Source organism: Phlebotomus papatasi, chromosome 2 (assembly GCF_024763615.1).
Source record: "Phlebotomus papatasi isolate M1 chromosome 2, Ppap_2.1, whole genome shotgun sequence".
NCBI lineage: Eukaryota > Metazoa > Arthropoda > Insecta > Diptera > Psychodidae > Phlebotomus > Phlebotomus papatasi.
In genome coordinates, this window is record NC_077223.1 from 45962579 (window position 1) to 45990498 (window position 27920).

The 27920-nt window shown below is 33.4% G+C and overlaps 1 protein-coding gene across 2 annotated transcripts in view; it reads right to left on the minus strand.

Annotated features, from left to right (window-relative positions):
* Window positions 1–26454, minus strand: part of LOC129801284 (protein cueball-like) — a 42126-nt gene extending 15672 nt beyond the window's left edge. The window contains exons 1-2 of one of the 2 annotated variants that reach the window (XM_055846177.1): window positions 26258–26454; window positions 25666–26029 (exon numbers count right to left, since the gene is read on the minus strand). In XM_055846177.1, the coding sequence (XP_055702152.1) occupies window positions 25666–26029; window positions 26258–26274 (381 nt within the window). In that variant the 5' untranslated portion in view covers window positions 26275–26454. Of the gene's footprint in view, window positions 1–3649; window positions 4029–25665; window positions 26030–26257 lie in introns of those variants that run through there. The other variant, XM_055846176.1, reaches the window with a different exon arrangement.
* Window positions 26455–27920: the final 1466 nt, after the last annotated feature.

The following is a 27920-nucleotide window of genomic DNA, read 5'->3' on the forward strand; positions in this document are numbered from 1 at the left end:
ATTTAGTATTTTACATGTTCGTATTGCACATTTCGTATTGCGGAAACTTCGTATTCTAGTACATTTCGTATTTTACCATTTCGTATTTCACATTTGAGGCGCTCAGAGCAAAAAAAACTAAGTCGTATGCATTTCCCTATTAAAATAGCGTTTTTTTTTGCTCTGAGCTCCTCATTTCGTCTTTCATGCATTTTGTAAAAAAATTGAAAATTTCGTTTGCCATACTTTTTACACAAGCATATTAACCAATAAAATAATAGAATTGCAGTTTTATGGGGTTAACTCTTTCGCGTCATTGTCATATATGACCCGGGGAAAAAAACAATTTCTTTTGACTATTTACATTAATTGAAATCTATCGGTTTGTGCACGACATCATAATAGAAGGATGTAAGATTCTTGGCTAATTTTCTCAAGACTCCAGATATTCAGGAAAAGAAAATATTTGAGATCAAAAATCACTAATTTCGAACTTTGTGAAATGACTTTTCTTTTTCAAAATTTTTTATATTCATTTATTTTTTTCGGCAAAAAGTTCTTTAAAAACACAAAATAGAATATCCAAAGATTGTATATTGCTTATTTTGATATAATAAACTACTCTCAATTTTCCAGAAAAGCGTGTAGAATTTTCCGGGTCATATATGACCCTATGGTCCCCAAGGGTAACAGTGTTTTCGTCCCAAACCTATAGAGAAATGTAGTTGGGACATTGTTTTTCTTTGTGAAATGCATGTGGGACATCTTGCTCCTGGACATTTCATCTTATATCTGATGAATTATAACATATTTTGCAATATTTTAGAGTATTCTGCAAGCGTCTCATATTGTGCAATTGTATTGTGTGTGAATAAATATGTGGATAAGTTTATTTTTGCCAAATACCACTCAAAATATTGTGACAGTGACTGTTCAAGGGATTACCAGGAAGATTCCTTGAACACCAGGAGTACAGTGTTCATCAAGACAATCCAGTTTGCCATGCTTTTGGCCAAATTAGTAACTTCAAGCAAAAAAAACTCTTAAAATGCCCGTGATACAGATTTTGAAAATGGTAAATACACTTCCCTTGAGGACAACAGGGTCATATATGACCCGGGGTTTTTCCGAGTTTTCACGCAATGGAAAATTTTTTTCCTCTCTGAACTATTATATTTGATCATAAAGCATTAGGAAAAACTCAATTTTACATAAATTCATCTGCTGAATAAAAGTAGGACGCGAAAGAGTTAAGGACGCTATAGGCCTCGGATCTGAGTTTAAAGTCGAACTTCAAGCTCTAATTCTAATTATCAGTATTGCCTATTTGAGGCTAAGGGAAATTTTTCTGTGTTCTTGGAAGATATCAGTATCGCCTGTTGCGGCAAAGAGAAATTTTCTGTGTTTTTGGAAGTTATCAGAAGCGCCTGTTGAGGCTAAGGGAAATTTTCAGTGCTTTGGAAAGTTATCAGTAAGTGCCAGTTGAGGCAAAGAAAAATTTTCTGTGATTTGGGAAGTCATTTGTAGCACCTGTTGAGGCAAAGGGAAATTTTCCGTGCTTTGGGAAGTCATTTGTATCGCCTGTAGAGGCAAAGGGAAATTTTCTGTGCTTTGGAAAGTTACCTGTATCGCCTGGTTGAGGCAAATTTTGATGAAAATTTTTCCAATTGTGTAAAAGCCTTAAGCTATTATTTCCAAAACTCCGAAAATTATTTTGCAATTTTGTATAGCGTTTAGTTTTTAGTATACTCACTAGTATAGACTTTATTAAAATAACTCGATTAGTGTTTTTGTAACATTTATTTAAATAGTCAAAGAATAGTCCATCGCGTTTCAAACATGGAGGCTCTTCCCTACCTTTGGAAGTTTACCAGCCACAATTAATGTGAATCACATTAAAATTTTAATGTGCAAATGTTATAACACCGTTATAGGTATAAGTTTTGGGTTGAGTAGCAAAGCGCTTATTCCATAATGCAAATTTACCGGGTTCAAATCTGTCTTAGGTCATCAGAAATTTTCTGGAATTGAATGTGTTCAAATCACATACTTTAAGCATTGATTTCACTTAATTCAACAGGACTTATGACGGATAACCTTATCTCTGAATAAGACAAGAAATCTTATCTAAAAATCTCGCGAAGTTTTGTTCCTCTCTATAGGATATTGTTCCGCATCAGTTTTATTTTTATTTTTGTTTTAGTAACTCGTTACTGTTTAAAAATCACCCCAGACATTCACATAAAAAATTATTGTGAATATTCCATCAAGTTTGAATGAATAAATTTCATGATACAAGGGCAAAAGAGGTCAATAAATCATTTTATTTATAAATACCTCTATATCACTTTCAATTTCTTTTGGAAACAATTTCATTTTATCTGGTTATTATTGAACTAAGCCAAGAACATTTTTCTACAGCATTTTTCTGTATTATAATAAAAAAAACATATTCTAAGAAAATAGCACGAAATCCGATATGTTCTTAAAAATTTATATACAAATGGAATGAACACGAGCTATAAGTGAATGTTTGTGCAGAGAATGTTTTTAAATTCTGATTAGTTTGTACAGTGTCCGCTTTGTAATCCGGATGATTGGGAGACAATATGACAGATGTCCGCTTCGTAATCCGGATGGGTTTTTTGAATTTGTTCAACGTTTCGAAAATAAAATACAAGATTTTTTTGTAGAATTAGAATAAAACTTTTAAAGAAGATTAAAAAGACATAATTAGAGAATTGTATGCTATTATACTTCATTTATTAAACAAAAACATCACAAGATAATTCATTATCATTGTTGAACACACATGCATACCTAACCTCAAAATTAGTTTAAATGTAACCGTCAAGGACTCGTCCGGATTACGCCGATCCGGATTAGGAAGCGGGCACTGTATATGCATTGCAATTGTACGCGCGAGATTCCATTTTTAGCGCCAAGGAGCAATTATATAATTCCAAGAGGGAGAATTATTTGTTGTAAAAATAATGCCGCATGTTTGACCATCACCTTGATATTGGAGAAATTTACGCACAATTATGACAACTTTTCCTCTGTTTACTATACGGGTTCCCCTTATCACTTCTACCACGATAACATGATATTTCTGAACCACAGATTTCGCGCTATTCTGAAGCATAAATTTGCGGAGTTAGTAACGGGCAGTCTGACCTTTCAATTGAGAAAGAGAATAAGAGTTGAAGAACAGTCAATTGATTTGCAAAAAAAAAAAATGAGATTGATTTGGAAATTTGATAAGTCGGTCAGAGGAATTGCTTCTTATATGGAATATGCTGAAGAGCGAAATTATTTGGCATACGTGACTCAAGCTTTCTTCCTAATGGCGAGCATATATGCTTTTTATGCTCAGACATAAATTTGCAACTTGCCAATTTCGTCAATGCTACGATATATGTACCAGTTCTTGCCCATTATACATTACAGTGAATATTATGTAATGCAAAAAAGGCAAACAACCTCTTAAATTGTACAAATCGTGGAAAATTTGCAAAAATTCACACGGCACAAGTGGCTGTCTCCCCTATAAAACGACTATGATAAAACCTAACCTCTCCATGGCACGGATATTTCAAGAAAATTTTCATGTGGAAAAGTCGATTACAAGGAAAATGTTACTTAAGAATATTCTCTAATACTATCTTACCCCAAGATGACGTTTTTGATGATATAATATTGCTAAAGAAGGATAAATAATATAATACACATATCCACAAAATATTATTTGAGTCTTTCATATTGTCACTTCAGACACCTTCTTTCACGATTTATTATCAAAATTACACAACTGCACTGTGGTCTCTCTTATCTATTATGCGATATTAATTCCTATAAGAGTTTGTGAAAAATTTCGCAGCCAGAATCGATCTGAACAGCATGATATCAAAATACCGACTGCAAAATTCTCCGCCTTTTCACTTTACTATACCCGCCAAAGTCAGTATCTACACTACACACAAGAGTCGCATATACTTTATCAATGAATACGTATAGATTTTACGCACGCGGTCTCTCTTTGCTTCACCATGTATTACGTAGTGAGGACGATATAAACAATGGGAACTAATTATTTTTCTAGGAACACTTTTTTTGTTAGAAAACCAAATTTAGACTACTCTAATTTTAAAAATTTTCTCTTATTGAAATGTTTGACCCATTTCACCTATCTTATTAATATTTATACAGTTATAAATAAAAATCTGTAATCTCTCAAACAAAAATCTTAAAAAAAATATTTTTTTCCAAAAATTAAAAAATAGCATTACATAAAATCAATATTATTTTATTTTTAAATTACAAAAAAAAAGTTGATAATTTCTTAATTAATTTCTTTTAGATTTTTTTTTGAAAGATTTTTTTCTTTAAAAAAATGTAGCGTAGGAGAGGGTGGGGCAGTTTAACGACGGGGCAGTTTCAATTTTTGCATATTCTTCTTATCCCTTTGAATGGAATGGGATAAAACCTTTATGTTATTGAAGAGATAACTGAGACCCATGTTCATAAAAATAATTAATTTCGTGACGCTTCTCGTTTGAACTGTAAAGGCCTCTACACATTGTCAGCAATTTTCATCAAAAATTGCTTTCTTGAAGGAAATTACCTGCAATGCTACAGGCACAAACGTCAAAATTCTGTCAAAAATGCACTTTTTGACGAAAATTGCTTCCAATGTATAGAGGCCAAAATTGATTTTATAAAACTGCACCAAAATGAAACATTTTGTAATATTTTATTTTCAAGAATTTCTGAACTATTGCACTTATCTATCGAAGTAACATAATTATATTAAATTACTAGTGGTTTTATGTTTATTATAAGGCATTTAGCGTTGAATGAAACCTAAGACGTTTCTGACAATTTTGATTTGAGTTCCGAAACTTCGTGAGGGGCAGTTTCATGCAAGCACACGAAGAAGTTTCCAGTGTCTAACAATTTACTTTTTTAATCAAAATTAACTTAAAATGATAATTGAAAAGATTTTGTAGCTGTTTTTGTCGATAAAGTTCGAAATTATGGAAAATAATATTTCCTAAAAGTTCATAAAAAAATTTTAAAAAATAATCTTTTAGTGTTTTTTAAGTGCTTGAAAATGATAAATTTAATTGTTATAATATCTTTTCAGAATGTTTTCAGCAAGATATTGTAATTTTTTTTTAGTATTATAAAAAATCAAGACTTTAAAATAATATTATAAAACTGTTATACTAAAAAATACATATTCTAAGGCGATATAATGATCCAATAATGTACAGAATTGGCCTAGCACTACAAAAGACATTTCTTTCGTATAAAAATTCAAAGAAAATTGCTCATTCAATGAGAAATAGGCTTCAAAATCTTTGGCGATATTTTATTTTCTCTGTATCATTAATTAGTGTTCAAATTCTGTTATAAAGTTTTTGTTTGATTATATTTTTAGGTTTTAGAGTCTAAAAAGACTTCAAAATAGTAATTTTAATCAATTCTGGTATCGCAAGGTTCCTATAAACACGTTTTATCTTTCTCAAAAATTGGCTCATATTTATCTTGAAATTGCCCCGCAACGGAGGACTTTCACGCATTCTGCCATTCAAGTAAAATCATCTTCTTCACAATAGAACAATGAAATTAAAGGATTATTATTATTATTTTTATTAACCCTAAACCCAACTGTAATTCACAGAATATACAAAGTTTTACTTCTGTTTATCATCTTATTGCAAAATAGTCCTAAAATCCATTTTGCAATTTAGGGGTGAAACTGCCCCACCCTCCCCTATCATTTTTTTCACAATTTTGGAAAATAATCAATAAATTGATGTATTTGTCTACCCCTCCCTTCTGCAATTTGCCAAAACATCCCATTTCCAAGAATACAAGTAATTATATTTGGAGTGATTGGAAGTTTTTAGAATTAAAGCAAAGTATTGGCGGGATATTTCATTAAAAAAAATTACTATTAAGGGGAAGTGGGGCACCTTTCATTTGAGGTACTTTTTAAATTAGGGTTTTCCCTTATTTTTTAATGGAATTCAGCCTTATCATAATATAATTCAGCTTCGCAATTGCTTTGTTGAACTAAATTATATGTCATGATAAGGTCCAGTTCTACTTAAAAATAGGAGAAAAAATTCCAATTTCAAAAGCGCGCCAATTCAAAAGTCCCCCACTTCCCCCTAATACTTAAGACTGAGAAAGTCAAAAAAAAATGTTGGTCATAAAAAATATATTTTTCTAACTATTTAGTGGAATTTATAACTTTATTTAGATCGTCTTAAGAATTTTTTTAGTCACCGGTAACTCAATTGTCATTAAAGGGCTTAAAGGGTAAGTTTAATACAGTAGACTCTCTCAAATTCGGGCATATAGGACCGAAATGTCAGCCGAATTAGACAGAAATTCGGGCGACAAACTTTTTGAAATGCAACGATTTTTTATTCGTGTGAATATAGAAGATATAGATATTGAGTTTACACACTCATATATATCGTAAATTGCATGAAAATCCCTTAATAATGCAAAATCACATCAAAACTAAGACAAACCATGCCAAATTTGAGCATGTTTGATTCATTTGATAATCATAATCAAACTTGAAAAATGTCAACAAACTTTTTTCAAATGTAACCGTTGCCCGAATTAAAAAGTAGCCCGATCTTAAAAGAGCCGAATTTGCGAGAGTCTACTGTAATATGCATATAGGGGAAAGTGCCCATGCTTTGCACAGTCCCAAGCTTTATAATGACTAAATTTTTCCTATGTTTTTCAATAAATATGACTTATCAAACCAATATTTTAAAAACAAGGGAAAAGTGTCTTGTTTTTAAAATATATTGCAGAATTATATTTATTCAGAAACATAGGAAAAAATTAGTTGTTTAAGCAATAAATATACTGCTCTCTCTCTCTTTGAGGTCGAGCAGTAAAATTAAGAAGAGAAAACATTATGGGGAGGTGGGGCTACATTGTTATACGATTTTTGCGCCAATTTCGAAATTAAGCTGGTTCTTACAATTATTTTATTTAGATCAACAATTATATTATCTATCCAAATTACATCATGTTTAAGCCCAGTTTCCATTAGAAATATATGCAAAAAAATCGCATAACAATGTAGCCCCGCAGCTCAAAGTAGCCCCACTTCCCCCTACACATATTGAGTTTACATACTCATTACATACACAAAGAATTAAAAAAAACACTAGAATCTATTGAAAATTGAAAAATCTTTTATGCATTATTTTTTAATCAGTTTGAATATTTTAAGTTTGTTTTACCAAATTAAAATAAAGATAATAGAATTGAGTAAATAGTGGTACTTACAGTTTAAAAAGATAAAAAAATAATTTCAACCACTTGTTTTATAATAGAGTTGTGGGCTTAGGACACTCTATATCTTCCATACCTCAAGATCTTCCATCTGAAAAATCAAAGAAGGAAATTAATTTAATACAAAAAAAAGAAGTTTATAAATAAAATCATTATTTTGTATAACTATAATTTAGGATTTTCATTTTTTTGACATAAGAAATAAATAAAAACGAACAATAGTCAATTGCCGTCAAAAAAGAAAAGAATATTCGTATGTCAGGCACTTTCATAAAACATTTTTTTTTTTCGAAACTGATCATCCTAAGAAACAATTTCTGTGAAATCATGCTTACGTGAAATATCCTACAATCCTCCAAGTAATGATTATTTTTTTCATAAATTTTTCGTTAGATTTTTTAGAGAAATTTCTACTTTATGTCGGCAGCCTCTACGTTTTATTAGACAGACTTCCGTGCCAATTTCTATGAAATTTATTTTAAGGGATTACGCATTGGTATTGGTGAACTATTCTGTGAACTAGTGTCTCGTGTATAGATGACGGTTAGCGAAGAGAACACGTGTTCTCAAGCAGTTGTGTCAAAAGGGGTTTGGTATTTCAGGAATTGGGTCCCCGAATATTATTCGGTAAAAGATTTTTTCTTTAAGAAAAGAGAGGATAAATATAATTGAATTTCACAAACCTCAAATAGCTCTATATTATTAATATTAACAAGATAAAAGATTTTAAAGATCATGAGGAATTTTCTAGACAAAGTAGAAAAAGTGAAAAAGTTTTAAACTGGATTTTCAAACACTTTGTGAAATAAAACAATTGCGTAATAATGTAATAATAACTTAAAAAATGAAGATTACCAAGCGGGAGATATCATGACTGGACGGACAGTTAAACCCTTAATTTGAAGACTTGACAATTTTGGAATCAGTGATTATTAAAACATATACCCTGTGAATATGAAACCGATTGGAGGTGGTTGACCGAATCTCAAAATTAGAATGTGCGATTTTAAAGGAGTCACACCTTCTTAGTCCAAGGTGAAACCCGATCTGGTTAGATTGGGCTCAAACTTTGTGTTTGTGCAGAATTTAATAATTTAGTTGAGTTTAATGTAGGTTCGGCAGTAAAAAAAGTTAAATTTAACTATTCTTGTCAATCAATTTTCGTCGCAGACTTTAATGTAAAAAAATAGAAATAAAAAAACACATTTTAAAAATAAAAAAAAAGTTTTATGATAATGAATACATACTTAATTATTTTGTGAATACGTAAATGGTAAAAAGAAAACAGATTAAAAACATAATAGAAAATAGTTCCTACACAAATGCTTTCCTAATATGCCTGTAATTTTAAACAAAAATTATGGCAATATCCAAATAATAGACTAAACTAGGGGGAGGCTTTCAAGCTTCGCACAGACTCTGGTTTCGAACACTTCATATTTTCCCATATTCCTTTTTTACACTGTATTAATCGTATCGGAATTCTTTATTACAATGTAATCATGGTATATTGCTGTTGTATTCTGCACTTGGTAAAGGTATCAGGGTCAAATTATTCCTTTTCAACAAAAATGGATCATATTTGTTCATTTAAAAGGTTCACTTGTGTCTCTTGAAATTTTGTAAGCACATTTTTCACAATAGATTATGTTTTATCGTAAACTTATTAATCATATCATATTTCTCTTATCTGAGCGAACAGCAAAGATTACTTATTAATTGTTTTTATTCGGTTATTCCGGCGGTAGGTGTCAAAACAGTGACCCTTTCAAAGGATCCCCGGTGACCCTTTCATTTTTACCAGTGGGTGATGGAAGAATCCACAAAAAGACAATAGGTAGACCGCCCAGTAGGGGAATTCTGTAACACTCTGACAATGCCATATGACAAATTGCGTTCGAATCTCAGGAGAGATTTTTCGAAAATGTGATTCTGTAGCCGTGACATTGCCATTTCAGCTCACGTGGCATTGCCAGAAGTCACATATTTGAGATTTCTGGCAACTTAAATGACAATGAAACAAATCAACCAAAATAGACTATTTCTAAAATATCATTAAGAGATTTCATTAAAAAAAATTAATAAAATGCATTTTCAAACTCATGTAATAGAGTAAATGGTCTAAAGCGAGACAGTTTGGAATGTTGGACAAAGCAGTGTGGAATGTGAGACACCTCCTTAAAAACTTGATAATAAATCAATTAAATATTTCAATTTTCGATAAAAAGATCATTAAACCTAATTTACTGATTATTTGAGAAGTTAAAAATGCAAAAGTCGTTATTAAATAATCAAAAAGTGACTTGCAAGAAGAATTTAAGAAATGAGTGAAAATCGGAGGACATACATCCATTTAAAAGGTGAATAAAAAATATTTGTGAAATATTACATTTAAAAAGGATAGAAAAGTGATTTTATTTCGTATTGCTTTCAAAACAAGTTTTTTGAAATCTTGTACAAGTTGATTTTGTTAATAAATTTGGTGGTTTTGTGCAGTGAAATGATGTTAACAAGGACGACGAAGATCCTTAAATACCCGGAGAAATAGTTGCAACCGCAGTTAGCAACTGATATGGAGAAAATCTCCTGGAAAAGGCCGCAAGGATTTCCAGATTCCGAAGACCACTTTTTCTGACAGAATGGATAGTAAATATCGCAAAAATACCTGAAGAAAGACAAATAGGAGCCTCTACAGAACACCCAAAGCAAGTGGAAAAGGACTTGGGCAGATTGGAAATTGAAATGTGCTAAAAATTGCATCCGTTTTAAAGCTATAATTACTGGACAGCGCAAGGCGTCTGTGAAATTTACAGAACCTCTTTTTGGTTGGACGTCCAGGAAGTTCTTGGTAATAAGCGTTCCTCAACTGTTACCCGGACATAAAGGAGGGATTAGCATAACCATCAAATGTGCAAGTATACAGAGAAAACCCTCAACATTTTATGTTCTACATATTTCGTATGATATTTTGTCATTAATATCACTATGTCCAACTTTCCAAAAGTTTTTGTCCAACTTTCCAAAATGTTGCCCATCTTTTCAAAATGTGTTGTTTTCTAATTTGATTGAATATTCTAATTAATTGGTTGATATATCTATTAAAAACTGTTAAGATTCTGTTAGAATACCGTCGTTGCGGGTGACTTTGCACGTTTTTTCGCTGTTTTTCGATTTTGCTCTCTAAAAGTGGATAGTTAAAGTGAAGGAAGGGGTTTTTTTTAATAAAATTATTTGTATTCAGTTGTTGATGAATGTATTTTGTTCCACTAGCATTAATTTTATAAAATTTTACTATGTTTAAAAAAATCAAGAAAAAAGGCTTGCACTTGGGATAAGGTGCGGGTGACTTTGCACTTTTTAATAAATACTAAAAAATCAACAATTTCTGATAATAAGCGCCAATAAAGATCTTCACATCTATGGGTAATATGCACGAGACCTACAAGATGACATGACCGTCATCTTGATTTGACGTTTCTGTCCGCCATTTTGAATAACTGTCAAAATCTAAAACTGGTCCGATTGGGTTGAAATTTTAGTATGTTGTACCTTATGTCAAGACCTTTTCAGAACGTATCTATGTTTCAGTCTACGTCAAGTATTTACCTAGATACAGAGGTTCAAAGTTTAAAATTTTGAAATATTCATATTTTGGCGATCTTTATTTACTAATCCTTAATTTTAAAACCTAAACGAAATGCCTCAGTAACCATTAAAAATGGTTGAGGCTTTTATTTTATATATTTATTTACTCTTACATAATTTAAAAAAAAAATAATTGAAAAGTGCGGTTCTGAAATAGCAGAATATTTAGGGTAGCGAAAATCACTAAAAAGACATGGTTAAGTTGGACGTAACTCCTGAAAAAAGCCAAATATGAAATTATTTATACGTAAAACTTACTCAAGAATTCCAATACGACTTCAGTAAATTGCAGGATTGTAGACGAAATTTAAAAAATATTCTAATAAAATTAAAATTAAGAATAAAAAATAGTCAGTTCTGTTACTGTGAATATATTTTTATTGAACTATTAAATTCTTCTTAAATATTTTACTTTTGGCTTCAAACTCTTTTCATTTTATTTATATAAACAATTTCTACATAAGGATAAATTCTTTCTCTACTTTATGTACATATAACTTTTTTTTCTCTTCAATTAATACGTAGTGTCTTTCTCACAGAGTTGAAAAGTAATATTACAATAAAATAAAAATTAAACAACATTAATAAAAAAAAATGTTAAAAAAGTGATTTCTTTTTTGTTTTTTGGAGTTATTGTTCTGGGGCGTATATTCAAAAGAAGAGTTTTATTGGTGGAACATAAGGCACCTAAAAATAAATTACTGTTTGTCGGTGAATCAAATGAAATTCTTTAAAGTGCTAGAGAAGAACATCTTCCCCTTTGCAAATGCAGTTTACTATCGGTGTAAAGAATAAAATCTTTTGTGAAAATCTCTTAAAAATTAGAGTATTGACAATCGTTACACAATCTAAATGTATATATATGTATATATATGATTTACAAAATACATTTTGCTACAACTGTTCTTTTGGTTTAATGCCCTCCTAAAAAACACTTTGATACTCATCATCCACTAAGTCAATAATTATTAAATTAAATTCCTTTTACACACCTTTCATGCCATTTCGCTTCGTGGCGTTGTTCTGCAGCTCATTTTGTTGTTGCATTCCATTCACTAATTGTTGCCTGTTATACTTGAAATTAGAGAATAACATGTTAGTTTTGGGGAATGTTAAAAATCTACAATTTTGAGAGCTCTCGTGTTAGTTCACTCTCTCTCACTCTTAATCTTAAAATATCATTGAATTGAACCTTGACATGGTGCGATAGCAAATCCAACGTAGAGCATTTCTTATGCGATTGCCAATCCACGAACAGAGTCCTCCAGCTCTTGTCACGAGTGAGCACCAGTGCTTCAAATGATCAGTGCACCGAATGTTAAGGAGAAATTCGCAATATCAAAAAAACATAACATCCAGTAAACAATCTTGACCCTCACATAAATTATCATCCTATTCCTTCAAATCAGTGATTTACAACACTTTCTCATGCCATCATATAAGGAACAATATGAATTATTGATCATCCCTCTCTCAAAAAAAAACAAAGAGATACACGATCACTCTCCGGTGTTATTGACTTTCAATGAATTAATTAGATTTAAAACAGCTGAAGGCGAGAATCAGTTATTAACATCGTGTGTTTTCCTCCCAACAAAAAAAAACTCTCAAAATCGTCCAAATTGTGAGTCAATTCTCAGTGTCTGAAGTGCTCTCTCTACTATATAAACAAAAACGACCGTGAATTTCTTAAGAAACCGTAGTAAATGATTGCAATCCGGATGACTAATTATCTCCCATTCACAATTATTCGCGCCATCAATTAATATAAGCGCGTAAGATATCTCTCAAAGGCGAGCCTCTCTTTTTCTGTGATAGCACAAAGTGATTGTAAACTACTTGACTGTCTTGAATTACTTAAAAAATCCAATGAATATTTTGCAATTCATCCACACTTACTCTGAATAAATTCTTTTCTTTGTCTTATCACTCAGTTTTCTTATTGTTACCCGATTAGTTTTACTTCTTTTCAAACATATTCTTAACTTGATTGCTTTTTATTTACAATTTTACGCAAAGTCACATTGGAATTCACGCCTGAATTTCTCATTCATTTTTTTTGTGACCGACATGATTAATAAAATATCATGTAAATAGTTAATCATATCAGATCAGGGTACCGTTAAAAACTTTATTACGACTCCCAGGATTAACATGCTATCAGGAACGAAAAAGCCGCCATTAACAAAATAAAAAAAATTGCATACGATAATTGCAAAACATTTTCATTTCCAATTAAAAAAAAATAGTCAAGTGTGCTAATCTGGGCGCTTCGCTAACTGGATCGTTTATGACTAATCCACTTAAAATAATATTTTAATTTTTATTTTCGTAATATAGTCACTACAGTAACATAATATAACTATTCAAGTTTGAGAGAAAGCAAAAATAATATTTTTATCCTTTAAATAAGTGAGTGTAATCGACTCATTTCAATCTTGTACAAGCTGGATTCTACACTAAAAATTTTCAAGCAGTGATATTTTCGCTAATGACAGCAGGTTGATTGAAAACATTTATTGTTTTTTTCCTTGTGAAAAAAGTATTTTAAATCTAAAGGTTTAACAACCCTGTAACGGTTAGGAGTCACTGCAGGGTAGCATTACAAAAATCGCATTTACAGCGACAATAAAGGTTTTATTTATTCAGAATTGCTATAGTATCCTCGGTAATACTCTTGCTAACATCCATTCAAGGTTTGAACTAATTTTGACTCTTCGTTTAATTGCTATCCAAAGTTTTGTGTGACAGGTCAGAGAAAAAGTAGGATTTTCTTTTTGTGGAAAAAATCTAATTTCCAAAATCAAGAAAAATACCGCTTTAAAGTAATCTGACTAAAATAAATTTATTTTTTACTGAAAGATATATCGTTCTACTTTGTGTATTTTATTTAACTTTTTCGTCTCCTTTGGGACTCTGGGTACTCATGGAAACAAATTTTTTTTGTACTATTTAGAATCGATAAAATTCCGATTCTTGTGGATGATTACAAACTATAAGGATGTCCAAATCTAGGATATTTTTTTGCAGGATCCCAATTAACTCCTGAGCTAAGATATTCTTGGTCAAAAATCGTGAATTTTCGATTTTCTGCTTCCTTGCAGATATTGTGACTTTTCTGATATTTCTAGACCCGAATAAGGAAAAAACCTCTCGGGGCCAATAAGTATGATAACTAACAATTACAGATTACATAAATTCGAAAAACAATTTTTTCTTAAATTTTCAAAAAACTTGTTCAAACTTGATGGGTACTCTCATCCGCAAAAATCTAGAGGTCAAATGTAAGGTTATCCCGCCAATGCCCGCCATTTGCTTTTTGACACCAACCTTGTAAGAAAATTCCAAGCAGGAGCAACATTTTTGCCAATATGGCCGATAATTTTGACATTTGGCAGCGCGGAAGATTGCTTTCGGGGAAGTTTTTCCTGATTTTAATGAATTCTGATTGTCGATGAAGTGTTTTTTTGGCTCTTAAGAAAGCTTAATGTGTCTACAATAACATCGTGTTGAAAGAAATGTGTTTTAAAGTGTTATTTTGTGAAATATTTTGAGGAATCTGTTGGCAAGCAGAAGCTGGGTGTCCTTTTTAGCACTTCCTGGACATCCCACAAGATACTGGTCAATAATTCTTCTTGTTTTAGTGATCAAACTTGTAAAGGAGTCATTTGACACGCAAAAATAATTCACGAAATTGATATTATTGGCTTTTGGAAAATTGAAGTTTGTCTCCTTTTCGTTCTTTTGGGGACGAGAGTACCCATGAGTTTTCCAATTTCTGTATTACAAGTGTGGAGCTTTTATATAAAACTTGATTTACGGTGTTTATGTGGTTTTAATGCCAAAAGACAATTTTTAGAGGAAAACTTAAGGTCCATTTTTTTTTTTTTTTTTGAATAAATAATATCCCTATCTCATCATTTACCCGGTAATGTTCCAATTTTTTGTCTAAAATCCTCGATTTATCATTAATGTCTCGAAAAGGATAACGTGATCGGATTTACCACTTTAACTAGTATATTCCCCTTGAAAAAAGAGGTAAAGTTAGAAAAGATCATAAAACTGCAAAAGCAAGATTTTTACAAAATAATTCGAAGGTCTTCACACTAAAAAATAAATATTTTTCTTCTAATACTAAGATAAAAATTTTAACAAATAAGTGTTAATTCCGCACAATTTTAAGAAAATAAATCATTCTAGAGTCACTCAGAATGCAGAAATACACTCGACTCTTCGTTATCCGGCTGACTGGGGGACAAAATGACATTTAGGTTTTTTGAATGATCAACGGTTTTTCTATTTGTGCTGTGTGAATTTATTTTCTGTCTGACAAAGAAAAAGAGAATTTTCTTCGTGGTGTGCTTATGTTTCATTTTTTTATCACAATTATGTATTAAAAACTTCGATACAATGATAATAATACTTTAATTCACTCTGGAGAAACTTCATGTTCAGTAAAAATAATTTTGAATACATCAACCGCCAATGTTTGGCAGCTGTCACCCGGATAACGAAGAGCTGAGTGTACCATAAAATATTTTTTGCCAGGTTTTTGGGTATTCTGCCCCAATGTGCGGTGCTGAGGTATTTTTTGCGGCTAATAATAAGAGTATTAGACGTCTATCAGTGACTTTTCACAACTGCGTAAGATACATTTGTGGTCTTGGCCTTCGTTACATCTCACTCTTTTCCTGTGAGTGTTAGAATTTCACAGGACGGCATTGCCACAGGACGATACTGCTAAGAACATTTTCTTTTCTTCCTATTCTATTCTCTTTTTAAATATTTTCTTTATCAAACAATGTAACAGGGGCGGACCCTATATTTTTGAAATTCATTCATTCATACATTTCCAACCGCTTATCCTTATTGGGGTCGCAGGCCTATGACATCCAAATTAGTAGCCCACGCTTGTCGATCCTCCGCCACTTCAGGAAGATGTTCGGGTTCGATCCAAAGGCGTTCCAAGGCAAGATTCTGAATTTGATTCAGCTACCTTGTCCTAGGTCTGCCTCGAGGTCGACGCATTCACACAATGGCTTGCATAGCTTTCCTGGGGAATTTTTTCTGGTATTTTTTTTTTTGAAATATAAATATCAATGTAAATTTTTTAATTAGATATTAAACTTCACAGAATAAGATCTGAATGAATTCACAGGTACTATACGTATGTTTGTCCATTTAAAAATATTCGCCATAATCCAAGTAGTTCAAAAATAAAAATCAGTGTTCGGTGCTACCCCATGTTCGACAGTGCCCCAGTTTCCCCTAATTATCACAAAGTCAAGAGTTCGAGCATTCCGAGGTAGGGATCTGCGCAGGATGCGCGTATTTATGCGCGCTGCGCGCAAGCTGATATTCACGACGCAGCGCGCAAAGTATATTTTATGTGCGCAGCATTTATCTTTTACGTTTCTTTTCATATTGAGATGAATAATAATAATAATAATTAATATTATTATTAATTTAATAAATTATTTTAAAATCAGTCCAACTCGCGCCCCGATAGCGATAAGTGGTTGAAAATGCTGATGATGATGAAATCAATTCTATAGCGGATGAGAAGAGATTTATCATATATTTAATTTATTTTTTAAAAAAATCCTGCTACTAAAATCCAATATTTATCTATAATAAATAGGATCGAATTTAGAAGAAAAGTTCATTAATTTTAGAAAAATGGATTTGATTTTAGAAAATTTGAAGATAAAAATTTATGTCGACAGTTTTTATAAATAAATATGGGAGACCGGAGATATTAGGAACAAGGTAGTTTAAGACATGGTGGATTTTTCTTTAATTATTAAAATAAATGGAACTAATGCACTACGCAATCATGGGCAGCATTTAGATCTATCTTGATAAGAATTATGGATATCCTCAGTTTTATTGCTTGGATTCTATAAACAATTCTTTAAAAATTGATCAAAATAGTAGGTTCTGATGTTGCAGTTTTCCTCTGTGTTTTATACTAACTATAAATTAGCAAAAATTTGTTATCTCATTAGCTTACAAAGTATTTTTAGAAAATATTTTGAGAAAAGTTATAGGGATTATGCTCTATTTTTAATATTTTAAATAACAAAAATACACGTGGGGATCTTTGGTCACTTCATTTTCTGTGAAATCTTAGGTGGAGCCAAGGGTGAAGCGTAGATCGCGTGACTGTCAAAGTAAGAGCGACAACGATATGCTTTTGCAAAATTCCATTTTCCAAGAAATTCCAAATTTTATGCTAGAAAAAAACCGCGCCACGAATATCCTTATTCTTGCCCCTCTGTGCCCAAGATCGAGGATGTTAGGGACAAAATTACACATTCAACATTCCCCTCTTCCAATTCCATTTCCATTCCTTCCAATTCCATTTATTTCCTGAGCTCCATCGAATCCTTTTATTAAAGTAAATACTTATGGGTATTCTACGGACAATAAAAATTCTAAAACAGTTCACTGGCCCCTTGGAATAATATTTCAAAGAGAAAACACGATAAAAATGGCCCAAACATCCCAGGTCTCCCCTACTTGATTTTATCTGTCCGCAAGAAAAATGTTAGAGCTCTGTTTTTAATCGAAATATTAATTCTTTTTCTTTCAGAAAGAAATAAATCAATAGCACTTGATAAAAAAAGACAATTATATGTAGACAATACCTGTGTAAAAGTGTAAGAGGTAAAATTTTAATCTATTGAATTTCACTAAATTAAAAAGTTGTGGGAGTAGCATTAGGACTAATTTTAGAAATTCCGTATGATCAATTCTAAAAATCCTCTGGGATGATTTTATTAATAGAATACCTTATTTTAGAAATTTTTAGATATTATTATTATTATTATTAAACTTTTAAGGCTTTGTTAATATCGCCTTTGGTTTTGAGTGCTTAATGAATTTTGTGCATTTTTTAAGATTTAGTGTGTATGTAGAATCTTGATTGTTTATTATTATATTATTATTGTATTTTATGTTATTTTATTTTATTATTATTATTATTTTTTTTTTTTAATTTATTTATTTATTTATTTATTTTTTTTAAATTTTGGTGTTGAGCTTACATGACCACAGACCACCCGGTCGACCCGTCGGAGCAGTCTGTGGCTGTGTTATAGCTCTTTGTGTAAACCGATCTCCATTACGAATTGAACAATTTTCTTATGACCCAATGGGTCACAAAGCAAATTTTGTACAGACTGGCTCCCTAGAATAGAATCTCTCTGTCCAGTATACTTGCGACAGATATTAAGCAAATGGGGGACATCTATGATTTCATGACATACATCGCACATAGGTGGATTGTTTCTCTCCATTTTATATTTGTGGGTCAGTCGAGTGTGCCCAATTCTGAGTCTGGCTATTAGAGTATTTTCCATCCTTGATGCATCTAAAGCATATGGAGGTCCTTTGATGTTTGGGTAAAGTGTTGCCATGAAGCCATGAACTTCCCTCTGTAGCCATTCAGAATGTTTTACATCAGAATGTTTTGAGATAATGGAGTTTATCCCTCTCCTGGGAATGTCAGTAATTAGAGAGCTTTCTCCCCCAGCCGCCCTCTTCGCCTCCATGTCTGCTTTTTCATTCCCAGGGATACCCTTGTGACTAGGAACCCAAGCGAGCATAATTCTACCACCTGTTTTGATTAAGTTGGTGCGAGTGGATGCAATAAGTGGATGATAATTTCTAATATTTTGGATCGCCAAAAGACAACTAAGTGAATCCGTGAAGATAATCCACCTTTCGTCAGACGTTTGTGTAATATGTTTTGTTGCCATGAGTAAAGCTAAGGCCTCTAACTCAAAGATGGACCAATGTTCGTCTGATGACCCACTGACAATTACATCCGTTTCTGTTGTGACAGCATAACCACCACTTGACTCCAGGACTGAACCATCCGTGTAGAGGAAATTGGTGTAAAGGTGTCCGTATTTTTCTTTCAGCTCCCGATAACGACCTCGTACTTCTATATCAGGTGCCAATTTTAGTTTTTCTGATGTAAGGCTGGTGTCTATTAAGTTGTGATCAAGCAACCAAGGTGAGGCCCTATCTGAGGATTCTGAGACGGGATTTCGGTTATCCAAATACCTTTTCAGAGAGGATATTGAAGAACCAAAGGAACCTCTCCAGGTATCAAATGAAGTAGAATTTTTAATTTCGTTGTGAGCGAGGGTACCAGAGTTGGAGAGAATTCTACCGGCGGTTTTCATGCACTGATTTTCTCTATATACGTGAATCGGGGGAGCTCCGGATTCAGCTAAAATACTATTTACGGGTGAGGTTCTAAAGGCCCCGGTTGCAATACGATAACCTCCAACATATACACTGTTCAAATTTTGCAGTGTATTTTTAGAAGCTCCCGCATATACCTCCATTCCATAGTTCAGTTTGGAAATTACCCATGCTTGGTGGATTTGTTTTAGAGATTTCCTGTGTGATCCCCATATTGTTCCTGATAGACATCGTAGTATGTTAAGCCTTTGATTGCATGCCTTTTTGAGGGTTTTTATGTGATCTTTAAATGTTAGTTTTCTGTCAAGTATTATTCCTAGGAACTTATAGTTATCTTCATAAGGAATTTCGCAGTTTCCGATTCTGATGATGGGAGATACACATTTATATTTGCGACAAAAATGCACAGCCGCAGTTTTCCTGGCTGAAAACTTAAAGCCACGAGTTTCTGCCCATTCTTCCATTTCATCCACCTTTTCTTGGAGCTCTTGTGTTAATTCGTCCGTGTCTTTTCCTGTGATGTAAATGGAAATGTCGTCTGCATATAGCAAGAGTTTGATACGTGACTCAGCCGGAAAGAGATTCTGCAGACTATTGATCCCTATAAGAAATAGGGTGACTGAAAGTACTCCCCCTTGCGGTGTGCCGTTTTCAAATGAAAATAGATCAGATTGTTTTCCATTTGCAGTTACACGAACATTTCTTCGGCTTAGGTAAAAATCTATGAAAGCAAGCATAGATCCTCCAATATGCCATTCTTTAAGTTGGTTAATAATGGTGGTTTTCCAGATCCGGTCATATGCTTTTTCAAGATCAAAAAATATAGAAATAGTATGCTCTCCCTTTGACCACCCTGAATAAATATCATGAGTCAATCGAAGCAGAGGATTAATTGTGCTTCTTTTTCTTCTGAATCCACTTTGGGATTCTGCGAGAAGGCAATTTGATTCTAGGGTCCACATGAGTCGATAGTTTACCATTCTTTCAAAAATTTTAAGGTCACAATTTGTGAGGGAGATTGGTCTATATTCAGGATTGAGTGGTGTCTGTCCTTGGAATTTGGGAATGGGTATAATGTTGGCCTCTGTCCAGTTGGAAGGATATGATTTTTCATTCCACATCCTATTGTAGAGTAATAATAATAGAGTTTTGTTTCTTGGAAGTAGGTTTGATATCATGTTATATGAGATTTCGTTGGGTCCTGTGGATTTGCCTTTACTATGTGAAATTGCCGATTCTAGTTCAAGTAAGGTAAATTTTAAGTCCAAGTCCGGGAAATCATTCCTATTTGGTAGATTGCACGTTATTGAGGTGAGGTTGTTTTTATTTTGGATTTCATCAGCGGATAGCGAATTGTTTGAAGAATGCTCGGTGAACTTTTCTCCTAGTCTATTGGCGATTTGAACAGGATCAACGATTATTTGATCATCATTGTTAATGAATCGGATCTCCGGTTCCCTCCCTCCTCTAAGCGCACGAACCTTCTTCCAGATTTCTCCTGATGGGGTGTTTGGATTAATGTTTTGTACAAAATCATGCCACGTTTTGGTTTTTGCATCTTTAATAAGTTTTTTGACGTTTTCTACTGATTCTAAATATTTATCTCTATACGACGTTAAGGGATGGGCTTTGAATTGTCGATAGGCTTTTTTTCTTTCTTTAATGGCTCGGGCAATGTCTTCGTTCCACCAAGGAACTTTCCTCTTTACGTTAGTCTTAGTTTTAATAGGTATTGCATCTTCAGCTGCCAATGTGATGCTTTCTTTGAATTTATTATAGGCCTCTTCTATAGACATGGCTTCATTAAGATATCCTAGGTCAGCTTTTGATGCAAAAAGATCCCATTTTGCTAAATCTTCATTCCACTTTTTTCCAGAAGATACTCCAGTGGGTATGTGAAATAAATCATCGACAAAAATTGGGACATGATCACTTCCGCAGAGGTCGTAATGAGTGCTCCAAATGTAGTTACCAGCTCTACTGCTGTCGACTAGTGTGAGATCAACTGCGTTAAATGTATTGTGGGCCAAAGAGATATTCGTATGCAATCCGCTATTTAGGATAATAATATTTTCCTCATCAATAACTTCTCCAAGAAAAGTTCCCCTATTATCGAGCCTCGTACTACCCCATTCAGGATTAGATGCATTGAAATCTCCCATTAAAATAAAAGGACGTGGTAATTTTCGTATAAGGTCTGATAGGTGTCTCTTTGGAATATTGTCCTGAGGTCTAATATAAATCGAAATTAAATTAATTGTATAGTGCCATTTTATCTTCACTGCAATAATCTCAAGAGGAGTTTGTATTAGAATTGGTTCATAAAACCATCCATTCTGAATTAAGATCCCAACCCCACTACTTCTAGTTGAGTTAGGAGCTGAGTTGAAAAAACAGCCTGAGTATCCAGGTATTGTTGGTGGAATAGCATTGTTTGAAACATGCGTTTCTTGTAGAGCAATCGCAAGAGGCTTATGTGTTGATGCAAGGAGCTCAATTTCTGGTTTTCGTTTCCAAAAACCTCTACAATTCCACTGAATGAAGTTGTGGGGCATTTGAGAGGGAACTACAGGCATGGAAAGTGGATTATTATTGTAATTAGTGTTTGTGTGATTTGTAGATTGTGCATGTGAATTTTGATGAGAATTCATCATGATTTATTTGTTGAGGGAAGATCACTGGGTTCTTTCACAGGTGGGAACCCAGGAAATTCATCTTCTGAGCAATCATAGGTGGGGTCATTTTGAGGGACATCATTGCTAGACCTTTGGTTTTCATTTAGGCTATTATTTTGAGGAGAAATCTCATTTACCTGGTCTACTGGTATTGCCATTATCTTGCTTGGTTTAGAATCTCCTGAAATGGAATAGTCATGACATATTTCCCTCCCCCTTTTAACCCCCTTAAAACCAGAAACTTCATCAATCAGCATTTCACAGTCCTCAATAAGCTTATCAACAGACTGAACCTCTGTGATTTCTGAGGGACTTTGAGAAATTTTTGGTGTGTTAAATGTGGAATTATGTGCATTTTCTGCATTAGTAGTGTTTGTATCAGAGTAAGTTTTATCTGATTTATTTTGTGTGGATTTATCAAATTCATTCGAATTTGCTTCATTTTGTGTGCATAAAGATTGGAGTGGGGTTTTTTCATGTGAGGATGGGATTTTTCTCGAATCTGTAAGGTCAGTGACCGTATTAAGAGATTGAGTGGCAATAATTTTTGGATCCGGTTCATTATCAGCATTTTGCAATGCAGAAATTTCCTGATTGTGACATAATTTTGTATCTGAGGTAATTGTTGGTTTATGAGGTACTTGCGGTTGTTTCTGGGCGTTAATCTCTTCTTTTAGTTTCCTTTGGTACTCCATGAGATGGGCATTGGCTGGATTTCTGGTTTTGGTATTTTTGGGCTTTTGATGATGTGCACTTTTTTTAACCTCACTGGATGAGTTCTGCATATTTGGACTCGTTTTTTGTTCAACTTTATCAGTAGAAGAAGTGGAGGGAATATTTTCTACATTAGAAGAAGTGCGAAATATTTGGGACTTGGCTTGTGAATTTGGCTTCTTTTGAGCATGGGAATTTGAGGAATTACTAGAGGGTGTGTTTTTCTTGAGAATATCAGTGAATGATGGTGCGAGTGAATTGTTAATAGAATAAACCAAACCATTTTTCTCACCGAATCTCTCAAAGAAAAGTTTTTTTGCAACCTTATGGGGCACTCTTTCAATGGTTTTAATGGCATTAATACCCTCCAAGATAATGTATTCAGGACATTTTCTGTCAAAACTGGGATGATTACCCTTGCAATTTACGCACATAGGAGGTTTTTTACAGGGCCCTTCATTAGGGTGGTCAATTTTGGGCTCCCCACAGACACCGCAAATGGATTGGGGTGATTTGCACCATTTTTTTGTGTGTTTTAACTGGTGACAGTTTGTGCAGCGCAATGGGGATGGGGAGTGTAGTCTTACAGCGACTTTTAAAAAGCCCACATCCAATTTATCAGGCACTTCAGTGAGCGAGAAAGTGAGAAGGTGGACCGGAGAATCGATCAACTTTTTGGTTGGGTCCCTGGTTTTCATTCTTTCAACTGCTATCACGCCTTGGGATGCGAGCCGTTCCTTTATATAATTGCAGTCGAGTTTCATAATTTCTGGACAATAGATTCGTCCCTGAACGGAATTGTATCTAATGTCTTCTTTTACTGTGACAGGATGCCCTCCTAGTAGCGAAGCATTCTTAATTGAATTGAAATGGGAGAGGGTTTTGGGAGCTATCAGAAAATCCCCACTAGGGAGCCAGTGTACTTCGGCGATACCGCCTGGTGATAACTCTTGAAGTGCATCATGCGCTTCAAAAATGTTGAGGTTTTTAAGATCTCTAGTTTCACTTGAAATCAGTAGATATCTTCCATAGTTTTGGGGTTTAAAAAAACTTTTATTTTGCAAGGGGGGGAAATTTCCCCTTTGAATGTCTGTATTAAAATCCATATTGTTCACTACTGTAAGCACAAAATTTATTGGGGGGAGAACCCCCCTTATTTAAAGGGTTTATTCCTTGAGAGTTTGATTTAAATTTTATCCGAAAACACGTTTAATTGCACAATTTTGTGTCTTTATCTATGATTTTTGATAATGCACTATAAATAGATTCACTAAATTTATTGGCACAATAATTCAAGCACAGTTAATATTTATTGGGGATTGATTGGAGCGATTTTAGAATCACAACCGACACTGACCAGGGTCAGAGTGAGACTGAATTTTTAGATAGATTTGAAAAATTTTCCAGATACAACCAGAAAAAGTAGTACAGTCGAAATTGTGCACAAATCCTGCACTACCTCAGCACAAACCGTGTAAAGCCTTATAAATCTTCTTCTCCTTTAATATGAAACAGTTAAAATTGTGTACTAAAACTGTATAGCTTCTGCTTAAAAAAAATCTAGATTGTGTGCAAAACCTACACAACATTAGTATAAAATGATTAAGATAGTGAATAATACTCGCACAGCTTAAGCATAAAATGGTAAAGATTTTGCTAAAATATACTGCTAAAGCAGAGACTGTTCAACTAGCCGTTTCATACATCAGCAAAATGATTAATTAATCTTTTATGCTTAAGCATTGAGAGTTTTATGCACAATTTAACCGTTTTCTGTTTAAGCTGACCGAATTTTATACATAACATTGTCTAAGTTCAGTATTTTTTTTCGTACCTCTACGGACGATAAGGACAAAAATAGCTGAAAAATTTAAGAATTTTTTTGGACAAAACTAATGAATGTTAATTTTCACTTTAATGAAAAATATTACGTATAAGTAGTTGTACTTTCCAATGCTATGCAAATTTAATTTTTAAGCAAAATTTTCGCTGGTATTTTACAAAGTTTTGAACTATAGTTGTCGTATTTCTAAAAATTGTCGAAATTACGTGAAGATAATATGTGCATTTGGAAAACGTTCGAGAAATAATCTGGCCATCTATTAAACATTTTATGTTATTATTATAGACAAAAATGAACATATTTTTAGACATTCTTATATAGTTTTATAAGAATGTGTTGGCCTTAGATATTGTAAATGCAACGTATACTTATATTTTCTTATTAGTTTTAACGATTTCAAAAGATTTTGAAATCCCAAACGTGCCACTTTTTTCGGAACAAAATATACTGTGTAAAGGACGAATCCACAGAGAAACTAAACGCTTTTTCTGGAAACCGGGAACTGAAGCCTTTTTGTTGGTTGGTATTACCTTCTTCAGTCTCAATTAAAATGTTTTTCGCGTAAAAAAGTTTGCGCGCAAACAGTGAATCTTGCGCGCAAAAGTCGAAAAATTTTTACACTTTTAGTTCAGAAAAACAGCTATTTTTTTTTAATACAAGAAACAAATATAAAGAAAAAATTATCGCATTTCTCTAGGCGGACAACTTTCCTCATCAACAAGTCCCAATTTTACTCATTATAGAAAGTTTCTAAACATTCAAAGAAAATCACTGATTCAGAAGGCGTGGGATAAATAATTAGTGTCCCATATTTCGATTCTATTGTGAAATGCTTTCATGCAGAAATAGACCCATTGAACCAGAGAATAATGGCTAATTTTTTTTGGTTTTTTGGGGCGAAAAGCTGAAAAAGTGCAGAGTCATTGTAAAAGGATATTATAGCGTCCACGGTGGATGACCTCCATTCAAATACGACACATACGTAAAGCCATCTTTGCTCTTTCCCCGGATGGAGTAGTAAAAAGGCAGGAACGAGTGAAGAATGAACCTAAAAAAAAAGAATTTTATTGTTATGATTTTTTTTTATCAGCATTTTCAACAAAAGACCCACCCTCGACTCTCGTAGAAGAGTATCGCTGGCTGATTCGTGGTGAGTACATGAAGGAAAATTGCTTTGACTTTGTACCTCTCGGCGGTTGTCAGGTGGTTAATTAGTGAATCGAGAAGAAGAGATCCAATCCCATTCCTTCTATGCTTTTTATGTACACCCAACGACAGGATATATCCCACTTCTGAATTTTTACCCATAGACTCTGGGAGGATGCCACGATCTTCATAATTTAAAATTGTATAGGGCTTAATTTCAGCTACAATAAGGCCAATAATGGCAAAATTGTAGACACAGGCAAGGGCAAAGAAGCGTTCGGAAGAAGTAATATCCTGGTACCAGGACAGGGGATAATCGATGGGAAACCAATCGAGGCAGAGTGTCCGAACTTCCTCCAGATCGTCCGGACAGAGGAATCTCAGTTGGACGTCCGTGGTGGAACACAGACGTATGGCAAAGTCACTGGATCTCGAGGCAGAATCACTGGATTGGCCATTGTGTGAGTGTTTTTGGTGCCTGAAAGAGAGACCTCGATCAATTACACTCAATTACTTGAATCAATTACAGACAATCTAGCAAATCACGCATCATCACTTTTGGACGCAAATGCACTATGGTTCAGCAATCGCAATTGGCTCCTCAATGTCCAAATGGGTGAAATTATTGCTCTCTACGCCCTAAAAATCCCTCTGATCCACCTCAGGGCCTCCAGATTATACTCTTACTACTCAATATAAAACTTACCAGGTAAACTGCGCCATTTATTGTTTCACGAGATCCATGTTAGGCGGACACTTTGCACAAATAAACCCACATTCTGGGGATCTGTGGAGCTGGGAATATCACTAGCTGTTAACTTTTCTGGGAGACACCATACAGAATTGCAAACAATGATCTGACAATGCCAATGACGTCTTGCAAATCTCTCTGACAGACTCGCCATAAAATTTATAGCGCATGCGCTTTTACACTTTTATTTTTCCATTCAAAAAGCAACGAAAATTTATCTATTTTTGATAAAAAAAAAATACACAAAAAAATAACTCCAATTTTGATTCGTTTTTTTTTGTAAAATGGTAAAATCTTGCAAAGCAGGAAGCCCATTTTAATTAATTGATAATACACCTTTTTACGATTATATTTGATTCTCAATTTTTTATTTAATTCATTTATTTCAGTTTTCAAATAATAGTCTTTAAAGTTCTCTTATTTTATGTAAAAGATTAATTTAAAGAACCAAGCAGACAATGCTATTAAGGGAAGAACAAAGCATTTCTGACAGTGGATAATTTTTAATATTTTATTTTTCTATGAACTCAGATAAATTTAATAGTAGGATAGCGATAGGGGAAAGTGCCCATGTTTTGCACGGTCCTAATCTTCATAATGACTAAATTTTTACTATGTTTTTTTTAGTAATTGTGACTGATCGTACCCATTAAAAAAAAAAACTAGGAATAAGTGTCCTGTTTTTAAAATCTTGCGTAAACACATTTATTCAAAAACAAAAAAAAAATTAGTCATTATTAAAAAAGGGGTGGCAAAGCGTTCGAGCCTTTAAAAAAATGTCTATAAAAAAGCATAAAATGGCCTGGCCAGGGCCAATTTTATGCAAAGTTAGAAATACCTCATTTTTAACCTAATTTTGTGGGTTAGGGAACGCATGAAGAAGGAGAGGGAAAAACTAAAGAGGTTGGGTTCGAGATAAGGTCATTTTTGAGGAGGGGTCATCGAAAACCAGGAAGTTGATATCTCTTACCGTTTAAATTTTATATGGATCAAAAGACTGAAAAAGTGCGAAACAGTATTTTCAAAATAGAGCTATTACCGTTACTTTTCCAATCCACCACCGATTGTGACCCGATGCAGTCGGTTTCAGAATCAAAAAAGCTTTCAAAGAAGTTCAAATTTAACCAAATTTGTCGAAAATTAGGCCCTCCAGGGGGGGAATTCTGTACCGATATGACAATGTCGTATGACAAATTAAAAAGTTTTTAAATGGTTAATTCCGAAGAATTAGTCGAATAATCGATTTATAGCAGTTAGTAAGAGCTTCATAGAGCCATTTGCAATGACCATTAGATTCTCACTTGCATTTAGTATTATCTTGTTCTCGAATTTACCGCAAACATTTGTCATATGACATTATCATACCGTTACAGAATTCCCCTACAGGCTGGTTGACCTATTACCTTCAATAATTCAAGATGGAGATTTTTCCGGTGATAGGTGTCTAAGGACGAAATGTTCAGCTGGATTACCCCCAAAACATATCCAAAAATGAAAGAAATCGCCAAGGCCAATTTTTGCAAAGTAAAAAAAAACACGTTTTTGGAGGGGATAAAAGGGGTGGGGAGTAATTTGGGTAAGTTAGTTCGATAGAGAATATTGACTTGTGGGAGGGGGG